General features: G+C 60.1%; 1 protein-coding gene across 1 annotated transcript in view; it reads left to right on the top strand.

Annotated features, from left to right (window-relative positions):
- The window catches only part of LOC119097254 (ATP-dependent RNA helicase DDX24), a 7,726-nt gene extending 301 nt beyond the window's left edge, over window positions 1–7,425 (top strand). The window contains exons 2-12 of the mRNA XM_037220303.1: window positions 972–1,113; window positions 1,293–1,622; window positions 2,148–2,289; window positions 2,965–3,128; window positions 3,876–4,021; window positions 4,512–4,605; window positions 4,741–4,896; window positions 5,405–5,544; window positions 6,144–6,363; window positions 6,776–6,893; window positions 7,409–7,425. Coding sequence (XP_037076198.1) covers window positions 1,003–1,113; window positions 1,293–1,622; window positions 2,148–2,289; window positions 2,965–3,128; window positions 3,876–4,021; window positions 4,512–4,605; window positions 4,741–4,896; window positions 5,405–5,544; window positions 6,144–6,363; window positions 6,776–6,893; window positions 7,409–7,425 — 1,638 coding nt within the window. The 5' untranslated portion in view covers window positions 972–1,002. The remainder of the gene's footprint in view (window positions 1–971; window positions 1,114–1,292; window positions 1,623–2,147; window positions 2,290–2,964; window positions 3,129–3,875; window positions 4,022–4,511; window positions 4,606–4,740; window positions 4,897–5,404; window positions 5,545–6,143; window positions 6,364–6,775; window positions 6,894–7,408) is intronic.
- The last annotated feature ends 5,075 nt before the right edge of the window (window positions 7,426–12,500 follow it).

Below are 12,500 nucleotides of genomic sequence, written 5' to 3'. Positions count from 1 at the left end.
TCCATACAGATAAATTGTGTTGTAGGGAACTCATCCGATGAGCTGCTAACAATCAGGCAGAGAGAAGTAGAACTGATCATTGTAACATGAAGATGACAAATCATGTGAATTGGGGTTTGAATTTGGTTTGCTTGAATAAGGTGAAAGCTTGGTGTGAGGTTTAGTCATCCAGTGGGTTCATATTTGTCTTAATGTCATGATGTTGCAGAGGTGGATACTTATTTTTACTGAATAGTGTTATCACAGGAACTTGATGCACATATGTTGTTATCCATATGGACAGTTTCAGGCTCTTTTCTGGATTCTTGTGATTTTGTGTCTCATGCCAGCCATGGCATATTTATGTTTCAACATTTCCTTGATGTGTGGAAAAATCTGAGTCAATTTGTGGGACTTCAGGGGAACATTACAGTGATACTACGTATCAAAGCTGCTGCATTGTGAACAAAGGAGAAATAACAATATTTAATGCATTTCAAAGAGCAATATTCTCCTTGTTATGCATGTGTGAGGACTGTGAAGCTGATTTTACTGTGGTATTTGTTGTTTTGGATGGATGGATTTCTAGGATTAGAACTCACCTTAAGCAGTGATTAAGTGAGCCCAGAGCCCAACCATCCAATCACACAATTCTAGTTCAGTGGCAGAATTTGGTGGCAAAATTTTAACATACTGCAATGCCTCTACAACATCACCTGACCTCTAGTGAAGCTGCCACCACCACACCAGCTGCAGGCCATGTATGTCAAGGGTAAATAAAAGAGCAAGCACCTAAATACAGATGCTCGTACTTACTCAGCCAATGAGACAGATGTTGATAACATCTGTCTCATTGGCTGAGTAGTTAAGCAAACATTGGTAAATTCTGGGACAATGTCCCAGAATTTGCCAATGTTTTCATATTAATAACACTGCATATGTTTTTATTGGCCCAACACTGCTACTGTACACTGTTCATTTAACATTTTCAGACATCTGAAAGCTGTCACTACTAAGTGAGCCATGTGGAAGCCATCCAAGCCAGTCTCTCTGGCCGACTTCATGGCTGGTGCGGATAACTTTGGCGGAGTAACTCTTTTTGAAGAGCTTCCTGGAACTACTGCAATTAGCAAGGTATGTATGGGAAGATAACTGGATTTTGTTTTGATAGTAAGTCTTTTAAAATGATACTGTTCCAATTGCCCTTCACTTGTTCCAGTGTTGGTAGGTGTCTGGCCCAAAGCCGTAGTCATGATAACATGTCAACCAGCTCACTAATTCATATTCCCTGAGCAGTTGGTGCATGTTTCCAGAGCTTGAAAACTAACAAACAATGCAAGAAAGCTGTCAAACCTTCTGCCAAGAAAACACTCAAGTCCAAAAAGCGAGTTCGTGACGCTGTGGCCGAGGAAGATGACGGTCAAGAGGAGACCTCGCTCCCTGCCCCACCGAGGAAGAAGCGCAAGCGAAGGGTGGCCCGGAGCGCGCCGTCAGGGCCGACGTCGACGGCTGTTGAGGCCGACCCGGCGGCAGTGATCGCGGCCAGTGACACGGACGTCTCCAACTGGGAGGTGCTGCACGTGCCGCCGGTGCTGCTGGCCGGCCTGGCAGACCTCGGTTACGAGCAGCCTACCGAGATCCAGGTGGGGCGGCCGTCTCATGCTGTTGTCTGATCTGGCACACCTGCGCCAGCAGCGCACCCGGTGTCAGATGTCGGAGCGAGGCCGCTGCTTAAGCTTCTGAATACTGCAACGATGTGTTGGCGAAAGGCGCTGGGAAACCTTCAGCAGAAATGACTATCACTCGTGAAATATCTCCCTTTTTACTATGGCAGGGCTTGTAAACTGCAACATGCAAGTCAGGCTTGGGGTGGCCCTCTTTACGACAAATACAAGTTGTGGGACTAACTGCGGGATTGCCTGCTGTGGCCGTCCGCGGACGTCGGCGCTACTTGTGGCCATTCGCGTCGGTTCTTCTTGTTGTGGCCGTCAGCGTTGGTTCTGCTTGTTGTGTCCGTCCGCGTTTGTTCTGCTTGTCCTGTCCGCGTTGGTTCTGTTGTGCGCTGTGTTGATGCACGCGAGCACGGGCTGGTAGCCGACCCCGGCCTGTGAGGCCATGCACCCGCGCTCTGTACCGGCTTCGGTCTCAGGGCGTCCGCCCGCCGACAGCGCCTGTGCCTACCGGCGGCCATCCGGGGCCGGATGGACCTGGTGGGCGCCGCCGAGACCGGCTCCGGCAAGACGCTGGCCTTCGCGCTGCCGCTGCTGCACGGTGTGCTGATGGAGCGCCGGAGAATGGCCGACGCCGCAGGTCGGTTCCAGCACGGGAGAGCGGGGCAGGCACGCGAAAGGTCATTGACGGCCAGAGGTACCGCCCGGGGCTGAGCTGCCCGTGCGGTTGTCATTGCCGTAGATTGGGACCAGGAACCACGCAGTTTTGCAGGCTTGTTGGAGTTGGCTACAAAGTGAGGGACCATAGAGTGTTTAAACTGGCTAGCCTCTCCTCAGCCTCTGTCTTTTACATGACAATACCTCGTGCCGTCTTTTTCTCATTGCAGACATCTGCGTCGTGTTTTCTCGGGCATAGAACGGTGTTAACAGGTGCTCGTATCGTAATTCCTTATGCAGAAACCTTCGTACATGCATAAAATTTCGTACGCAAAGTCCGCAGATTAACCACATACGGAAAACAGGTACGTATTTCTTGTGCCTGTAGTTTGGAATACACGATTATTTGCTTCACATTTTCTCCGTTTTTTTTTAGTTATTTGTCTTACTTGTCTTGCATCTATTTCCCTTTCATGTGACGAATCGTGACCGTTGCGTTTTCATAGAAATGCAACGCGAAAATATGCGATGCGAAGGACCGCGCGTGCAGAAACGCGAGACAAGGACGTGCAATATCAGACCATCGATGGCATGCATTTACTGGCATGCTTGTTGCTTAACCCTTACAGGATGCGTTTGGTGGCTGGCGCTGTTTCAGACTCTGGAGCTGATGATGATGCTGGGGATGACGGTAGTGATGACGGCAGTCTAAAAACGAGCGGCCCGATTGGACCGAAGGCGCTGGTGCTGGCCCCTACCCGCGAGCTGGCCATCCAGGTCAAGAACCACATGGTGGCCGTGGCCAAGTACACGGGAATCAAGGTCAGTGGCATCCCGCCAGCAGTGACTGCCCCTTCAGCTCAGCGGCGCAGTGAGGGCGATGTCGAGGGGTCGGTATTAGACATCAGCTTTCAGCTCGTCGTTTTTTTTTTGTTTTTTTTTTTGTAGGACCATTAGCCAATAGGGCACTACATATTTCTACGCGACACCACTTTTTTGGCTGTGCTATTCTTACCCATTGCGTGCGTGCGTGCGTGCGTGCGTGTCATTGGGGCTTTACGACGCACTCAGCTACCGAGGCTATATCGCGTCGCCTGCCTCTCACCCTGGCAGGAAGGGCGGGCACCGCGGGGAGTCGAACCCCGCACCTCTGGTTTCCCAGACGCGTAGTGGTTAACGCAGACGCGCTAACCACTACACTACCACCGCCCCTACCCATATTGTAATTTAGGGGTGTACAATTACGCCAGTCTCAAACATCGTCATTACGTTACCAGAATTCTGAACTCAAAACTTAACAACTTCCGTTTCATTTCTCATTTATTACGTTCACGGCTCGTAAGCTCGTCATGTTTGTTGTATTTTGTCGCCTCTTTCAACAGCGTTGGTACTCCGCCACACAGCTGTGGTGCCGCTGTCCTCGCGCGGGGGTGTGGCACCGTGCGGCTGGGTGACGCTTTTTAGCCGCAGTCATCGTTAGGTGGTTTGTGGCTGCAGTGTGAGCCCGGCCGGTCTCCTCGTCAGGGGGTGACCACCGTGTAACCCCGGCCGTTCTCCTCATGCCATCAGGTGGTGACGGTGGTGGGCGGGATGTCGGAGCAGAAGCAGCAGCGGCTGCTCTCCCGCCGGCCGGAGGTGGTGGTCGCCACCCCGGGCCGGCTCTGGGAGTTTGTCGAGGCCGGCGACCCGTACCTCTCGACCCTGAGCCGCCTCAGGTGCGTCGGCCGACCGCCGCCGCCACCGCCACGGCTGCTGGCCGGTGCCGGGGCGCGCAGTCTGCCCTGGAGTCTGGGGCCCTGCCGGAGCTGGCTCTGGCGAGGGGCCACGCCACCGGTCATGGTTCGCAGTCGGTGCTGTGTCCCATCAAGTGAGGTCCCGGGGCTCGCATGCAAAGGCCCGCGACGAAGGCGGCGCTGCTCTTGCTTGGTGACCACTTGCCTTGTCGTGAGTGCTTGTAATCGGTGACACCACTACGCACTACGCAAGCAAATTGGTAAATACATTCGTTCAACCAAAATCTGTCGTCGGGCGAGGGCGGTTGTTTGTAGAATTACGAGCTCCTCTGTGTTCCTATGGCGAAATTGAGTGTTCTGAGGCATGGGATTCCCAATAACGCCAAAGACAGACAACCGACAGTACCAAGTGACACCATTGCTGACCAGGCCGCCTTGGCTACCATAGTGAAACGACTCTGATTTCCTGCAGGTTCCTGGTGGTCGACGAGACAGACCGCATGCTGGAGAAGGGCCACTTCCAACAGCTGCACCTTCTTCTCGAGCGCATCAACGCCGACAAAGACGTGAGTCCACCGCAGCACCAGCCTGCCGACCGCTCGCCGACGAGGCTCACCAAACGATACCCCGGTATTGAGACTCTCTCGATTGGCCAGCGTGCCGTGGAAGCCGCCCGTGACCCGGTGGGCGTGCCGTTCCAGCTGGCGGAGAAGCGGCAGAACTTCGTGTTCTCGGCCACGCTAACACTGGGCGAGGAGGCGACGTGGCGCGACCTCCGGCAGCTGCAGAAGCTGTCGCCCGAGCAGAAGCTGAAGCACGTCACCTCCATGGTCGGCATCCGGCCCAACAACAGAAAGGTCGGCACGGTCACCGCCACGGTCACGTAGACACAGTCATGCAGACACGGTCATCGGCACGGTCACGCACGCACGGTCACGCAGGCACAGCCATGCAGACACAGCCATGCAGACACAGTGATGCAGACCCAGTGATGCAGACACAGTGATGCAGACCTAGTCACGCTGCCCCTTAGAATGGCTTGACTGTAAGTGGTCGCACTCGCCTGTGTGTTATGATTGCCATAGTTAATTTTCCCGGCTGTGCAAGCTGCCATCAGAGTGACAGCATTGATTGAATCATGATGCGCACAAGTGGTAACAGTATATCGCCCGTGACCTGGGGTTGGCCTATCCATGCTGACCTGACCTGACCTGACATGTCAGGTGGTGTACATGACCAGTGACCTAGGAACGGCCGCCTCTCCATGCTGACCTGACCCGACCTGACATGCCGAGTGGTGGACATTATCTGTGGCCTGGGAACGGCCGCCTCTCCATGCTGACCTGACCTGACCTGACATGCCAGGTGGTGGACATCACCCATGCCCTGGGAACGGCCGCCTCTCTGACCGAGATGGCCGTCTCGTGCTCGATCCCGGAGAAGGACGAGCTGCTGTACTACTTCGCCCTTCAGCACCCGGGCCGGACGCTGGTCTTCTGTAACAGGTGAGGTGCAGATGCTGGGCCCCGGCCGATGGCGGCCCGGCCAGCACCTAGCCCCCCCCCCCCCCCCCCCCTCCTCCTGGAAAGGGGTACGGAACTATGTCGCTAGGGGTGTCGTCGGCATTTGGGTAAAGTGTCCTCTGTTTTTGCCGTGTTGAGAGACAAGCGACGCCATATAACCTCTGGGTGCGTCGTAAAGCCGCAATGACTAACACGGTGTCATGCGATTGTCATGTCATAGGTAATCTTATCCCACTCGGCGTTTACTGTCTGCGGAGAGGAGAGGGATTTCAGATTCCATATGCACCTAGCATTCCTTTGCGACTTCGCGCGAATTACGCAAGTTATATAGCTATCAACACTCCCGGGGTGGCTCCTCACTCCGCTGTGCCCCCCCCCCCCCCCCCTCCCCACCGCAGCATCGACTGCGTGACCCGGCTAAGTCAGCTCTGCCTCGCTGGGCCCCCTCCCCACCGCAGCATCGACTGCGTCACCCAGCTGGCTCAGCTCTTGACCCGCTGTGCCCCCTCCTCACCGCAGCATCGACTGCGTTACCCAGCTGGCTCAGCTCTTGACCCCGCTGTGCCCCCTCCCCACCGCAGCATCGACTGCGTGACCCGGCTGGGTCGGCTCTTCACGCTGCTGGACATGGCGCCGCTGGTGCTGCACGCCAACATGCAGCAGCGACAGCGGCTCAAGAACCTGCAGCGCTTCCAGGCACGACCGGCGGCGCTGCTCGTGGCCACGGACGTGGCGGCGCGCGGCCTGGACGTGCCGGGCGTGCAACACGTGATCCACTACCAGGTGCCGCGCACCACCGACGTACGTGAGGCGCCGGCCGGCGTCAGCAGTCGGTCGGATCGGCTCCAGACCCCCCCTCCCCCGTGCTGTGCGGGTTTGGTGCGTTTTGTGCATGTCGCGTTGGCGGTGCCAACCAGTTACTGTTTAGTGTCGCAGGCTCAGTGGATTTTGGGTGCATTCAAGCGCAGGAGGCAAGCTGAATGGACGTATGGGGTTTTCAAGCATTCGGAACAGTTATGTGATTCAATCGCTGGCCGCTCTTTTAAATGTAGCTATAGCTGCATTGTCCTGCAACGCGTGGTTAGTTGAATATATCACTTCCTTTCGTTTTTCAACCTCTTGGTCCTCCTGTGTTTGTGCTTTGAGGCGAGTTTCCAGAAGAAGCTGCTGGCTCGCCTGTGGCCATGACCGTGACCGTGACCTGACGCGGCAGGCGTACGTGCACCGGAGCGGCCGGACGGCGCGGGCGCGCGCCGAGGGCTTGAGCGTGGTGCTGGTGGAGCCGGCAGAGATGGCCGCCTACCGCAGGCTACTTCGCCAGCTGCACAGAGGTCAGTGGTTTGTTGTGAGGACGGCCTGGCCCAGCGGCCCAGGCCGTCCTCGTCCGGTCAGAGGTCAGTGGCGCTCCCCCCCCCCCCCCAGCCAGGCCACTGTCTTCCCCTGGTCAGAGGTCAGCTGTGCTCCTCCTCCTCCCCCCCCCCCCCCCCCCCCCAGCCAGGGCCAGTCCACTGTCCTTCCCCGGTCAGAGGTTAGCGGCGCCCCCCCCCCCCCCCCAGCCAGGCCACTGTCTTCCCCCGGTCAGAGGTCAGCTGTGCTCCAGCCCCCCCCTCCCTCCCCCAGCCAGACCACTGTCTTCGGCGCGTACCTGGTCCGGACCTGGACGGCGTCAGGCTCGTTATCGGCATAGTACCGTGCTGCGTTGCCCCCACGGTGATCCTGTTGTCCCGTCGGTGTCCGATGTGACTGATGTTACGGACTCGGCAGTGTTGTTACCACCAGGCCGAACCAGGTCGGCGCCGAACCTCCCCGCGGTGACATGCCCGTGCCGTGACCTGGCCCGGTCCAGTCTTGCTCGCCGTATAAGCCCGGCGTCTTGTTTCAACACAGCTCCTCCACACCTTTCGTTGTGCCTGCTCCCCTGCCGGTCCCCGGTGCCGCCGCCGCCTCTGACCCGCGCTCCACACTCGCAGACAGCCGACCTGCCGCCATTCAGCGTGGACGGCGACGTGCTGCGCGCGCTGAACGCGCACGTGACGCTGGCGCGAGCCATCAACCTGGCCGAGCACCGGCAGCGGCGCGACGCCGGCAGCCGCAGCTGGCAGGAGCGCGCCGCGCGGGACATGGACATCGAGCTGGACACAGACCTGCTGTGAGGCCGAGGAGGGAGCAGGGCGGGCGGGGGGAACCGGGCCGGGGAGGGAGCGGGTGGGCGGCGGGAGCCGGGCCGGGGAGGGGGTGGGGCGGCCGCGCGGGCGGCGGCAGCCGGGCCGGGAGGGAGCGGGCGGGCGGCGGAGCAGGGCCGGGGAGGGAGTGGGGCGGCCGCGCGGGCGGCTGCAGCCTGGCCGGGGAGGTAGCGGCGTTATCAGGCATAGCTGGAACCATTTGGACAGAAGGATGCTCCCCCTGTCTGCCTGCTTTCGTTAGGCATTGTCTACAAGAATATTTGAATGGCGTGCATGCTGTCGACCGATCTCTGGGTGCGCCCGGTCCGTCACCGCTGGGTGGCGTCAGTGCCTGTTGTCGCTCCCCTTGTCCGAGTGTGGGACTCGGCCCGCCTATGCCGTTCTTCTGGCGGTACGGGTGGGTGAGGTGGTGCTCCTGTCCTAGTGTGTGGGATGCTATGCCCGCCTGTATCGTTCTTCTGGCAATACGGGTGGGTGAGGTGGTGCCCCTGTCCTAGTGTGTGGGATGCTTTGCTTGCCTGTGCCGTTCTTCTGGCGGTGCCAGCGGGCGAGGTGGTGCCCGCCCGCCGGCTGACTGGCTGGCCGGCCGGCCGCTGACGGCGCCTGACGCCGCAGACCGGAGCGGGACGAGGACGCCGAGCGCCGACTGCAGGCCGAGGTGAAGGCGCGCCGCGCCCAGCTGCGCGAGCTGCTGGCGCGCCGGCCGCAGGTCTGGATGCCCTTCACCAGGCACGGCCGGCTGCAGGTGCCGCGCAGGAACGGTGAGTCGCCGCCACCGCCGCCCCATGCATGGGCTTACGCCGGAAAGTAAGTCGAGCCAGGCGGCGGTCAGAGGCCCGGCGGCCAAGCCAGGCGGTGGTCCGAGGCTAGGCGGCCAAGCCAGGCGGTGGTCCGAGGGGCAGCCGAGCCAGACGGTGGTCCGAGGGGTAGCGGAGCCAGGCGGTGGTCCGAGGCTCGGCGGCCGACCAGCTCACCAGATCAGCTCACCCGCACCAGCCATCAGCTCACCCGCTGGCCCCAGCAGTGTGTGTGTGGGGGGGGGGGGGTTTGTGGTGCCGCTGGGTAACCTCGTATCGTGTGGGGGGGGGAGGGGGAGGGGGGAGGTGGTCGTCGGAAGAACACCGCCCTCCAGGATCGGCAGGGTTTGTTTTGCGTCACGTGTACACCAACGCGTGTAAAAAACGGGGATCGCTGTTTATCAGACATCGACGACAGATCTTTTAAGTCGCATGAGCCTACATTTTGTCAGTACGAGGCTGGATGTTTCCTGTGTTGTGATCAGTACGCGTACGGACCTCGCCGTAGTGTTCCTCTAAGCTACTGTCTACTGACACCAGTGGTCTGTCCCTGACGCCGCCGCCGACTGGCGCCCGGCTGCCTCTCAGCTGCGCCGTCGCGCCCCACCCACGCGGCGTCAGCTGACGCACATCAGTGGTCTGTCCCTGGCGCCGCCGCCGGCTGGTGCCCGGCTGCCTCTCAGCTGCGCCGTCGCGCCCCACCCACGCGGCGTCAGCTGACGCACATCAGCGTGTGGACCGGCTGCGACGCACCGCTGGACACGTCTCCCGCCTCCGTGCCGGCAGTGTCGGCGCTGCAGGTGGCCAAGGCGGGAACGGCCGCCCCGGGGCCGGACCCCGAAGACGGCGGTCCGGCGCCGGTCGAGGCGACGGTGGCGCCACCGCCGCAGGACGGCGACGCCGGGAGTCGCCCGGACAAGCGGAAAGCGGTCGCCGCCGCGGCCCCGAGCCACAAGCCCAAGCAGGCTGCCAGCGCCAAGCGCCGCAGGAAGAAGAGCTGGTTCGCCAGGAAGGGCAAATAGGCACGCGGCATAGTCGAACTGAAAGGTGTTGGAAATATCTTGTGAGGAGCAAAAATACATCTTGTTCATGTGCGTACACGTGTGGGCGGTGACGAACTCAGCATATTTCACGAGCAGTGTACGTTGCTGACGTCCGCATGGTTCATGCTCTCCCTTCAGAACGTTGACAGGACCACACGCACACGTTTGAAAGCGCACATCAAGATAAATGTATTTAACTAAAGCGGTCATATAAAATACATGTACACTGGCCACCTATATGACAGATTCAAGCGAAAGCGTGCTTCCGCACCTGATACACCAGTGACGTCAGAGGCCTGACGTCACTGAGAGAGCCAGCTGCTGCGAGATGAGGTATGGGCACGGCCGGGCGGTATCACAGCATAGTCGGACGCGGCACCCCTCGCGCTCCTCCCACCTCTAGCCATGGACGTCCTACTTGGCCCCTAAACCATCGGTGGTCGCGCGAGGCTGAGACCGCCAAGTCTGTCCGCCAAGGCTAGCGCGGGCGGCAAAGGTCCGTCGACAGCATCGCGCCCGGAACGCCATCCTACTGCGCGGAGGTATCCGCGCATTATTGCAATACATGCATATTGCGTATCACCTACGAATTACATGGCCGCCTCGCCTCCGAGCCCGTGAAGCGAAGCTGGACAGCTACGATGTCTACAGCTGAGACGCAATTCGTCACAAGAAGCGCGCCATCCTCGTGCATGCCGGAGGCCGCGTGGTGCAACGTAGAAGGCCGCGCTCACCATCTGCTGTCATCTGTCACCGACAGCATCAGTCGGCCACGCTCCGCCGAGCGCTGAAGTATTTCACATGGGGCCTCCGGCCCGAGCCGCATGAGACCAGGTATGTGCACATCCCGACCGGAGAATATCGCGGCATATCGTCACAGCTTCTAACCGCCATTTACACGCATCCATAAATACACCGACGCACACGCAAGCGCGCAAGGCTCGGCCGTCGGCCCAGTCCCTGACGAAACTCCGTCTGCTGTGGTTTAAGGCATGCCGCCGACGCTACTTGTCCCCGGTAATGCACGCAGCCGCGTGCTCACCGCTCATGGCCGTGGTCCGTGAGAAGTGTGAGAGCATTCTCGGGGCGGGCGAGAGGGCCCGGCGGCCCCCATCAGCAGCCGGTCGCCTCCCCGTCCGTCGTCCCCAGCAATCCAGGTTACGAGATCCGCCTACCGCTCCTCGTCTCTTGTGATTGAGACAATCTATTTTACATTCAGCGTCCCGCCTCCGACCCCGACGCCGCCGTTTTCGGCGGGCGCGCGGCGCCACCCCTCCACCGCCTGACACCCCTGCCACCGTACACGGCTACCGACCCCGTCGCCACCGAGCTCTTCAACTGCGCTAGCCCTGGCCAGCGCTCGTCCTCAGCCGGCCCGGTCCGCCGCCGGACGCCGTTTCCCGGTTGCACCATCGGCGCCGCGCCGGGCACCGGACGCCGCTCGCCGCCGGCCGGGCCATCAGGCGGGTCGCAGCAGCGCCATGGTCAGCAGGCCCAGGCCGTCGGCGAAGGCCAGCTTCACATGAGAGCTGATGTGCAGCTGCGGCGGCACGAGCGAGGGCGCCGTCTCGCCGGCCGTCGGCAGCAGCAGGGCGCCGATGCAGACCAGCCGCCGCCGCCACCACCAGGCAGTGGTGATGGCTCACCTGGCCCAGACCGTACCCGCCTGCCGGCGCCGGGCGATAAGACATTTAGACGGCGAACGGTGCGCCCAGCCCGCACACCATCAGACGTCCCCCCCCCCCCCTCACATGGCTCGCACTTCTGTAATAACACGTTTGTGGGTTGGCAAAGTGCCCGGTGGTGCATGCTCCTTGTGGGCAAGAACGAAGTCTCGCGATCGTAGGTGAGATAACTTTTTCGGGGGAGGCTCTATCGAACAGCGACAGCGGTCACCAGATTGGCTCCCTTCTTCCGCTCGCCTACCGGCCTTCATGAAACGAAGCGGGACAACAGACAACAAAGCACATGCATGACAACAGCGGGACAACAAAACAGACAACAGCGGGACAACAAAGCACATGCATGAACGTGAATGACAACTTACTTTGTAATTTCAGCTTAACTATTCATGACTGGTAAAACAAACAAAATGCTTCGCGTAAATCACTTCCTTTCAGCAGAGAACAGGAGAGTTCTCCCAGACCCGATCACCAGATCTCCCCTCCCCTGAGCTGACCCGCCGTCGGCTCACCTGGCGGCTCGCGAGCCGGCCTGGTGTCGGCGCCCCTACGCTCCTGCACCACCGAGTGGAAGCCCTCGCGCTCCTGCTCCAGCTCCTCGTGTTCCTCGGCCGGCGGTCGGCCCGGCAGCAGCGTGGACGGCAGGTAAGTCCGGCCGATCAGCTGCGGAGGCGGCCACCGCATTAGGAAGGCGGACAGCGACCTTCACGGTCGCACCAGTGCCCAGTCTGTGACCCTACGCTCCGGAGCCTAGCCCCGGAGGCGCAGGGTGCAGACTGCAGCGTCCCACACATCATCAACCCCGAGGGACTGGGCGATAAACAGCGTGCATCAGTACAAAGGCCAGACAGGGAAGCTGCGTGGACCAATTACGACAGCAAGTCCGTGAACATCGGCCGGGTAAGTACCATGAAGCCAAGCGGCGGAAACTACCACTCAATCTTCCTTCTTTTCTCCACAAGCATCCTCACCAGGCCCGTGTCTGGCTACGCGGCAACGAGACACAGTATAATCGCCGTCAATGACGCGCCACCTCGCCCCACACACGGCCCGTTCCGTGGCCAGTCAGCAGCGCTGGGCGCTCGCTCACCTCCATGTGGCCAAGCTCAACCAGCGGCGCTGGGCGCGCACTCACCTTCTTGTGGTCAAACACGACCAGCAGCGTTGGGCGCGTGCTCAACTCCTCGTGGCCAAGCTCGACCAGCAGCACTGGGCGCGAGCTCACCTTGTGGC

Source organism: Pollicipes pollicipes, unplaced genomic scaffold (genome assembly GCF_011947565.3).
Source record: "Pollicipes pollicipes isolate AB1234 unplaced genomic scaffold, Ppol_2.1 Scaffold_4295;HRSCAF=5057_pilon_pilon_pilon, whole genome shotgun sequence".
In the NCBI taxonomy this organism is placed as follows: Eukaryota; Metazoa; Arthropoda; class Thecostraca; order Pollicipedomorpha; family Pollicipedidae; genus Pollicipes; species Pollicipes pollicipes.
This window is presented reverse-complemented; position numbering and strand designations above follow the sequence as displayed.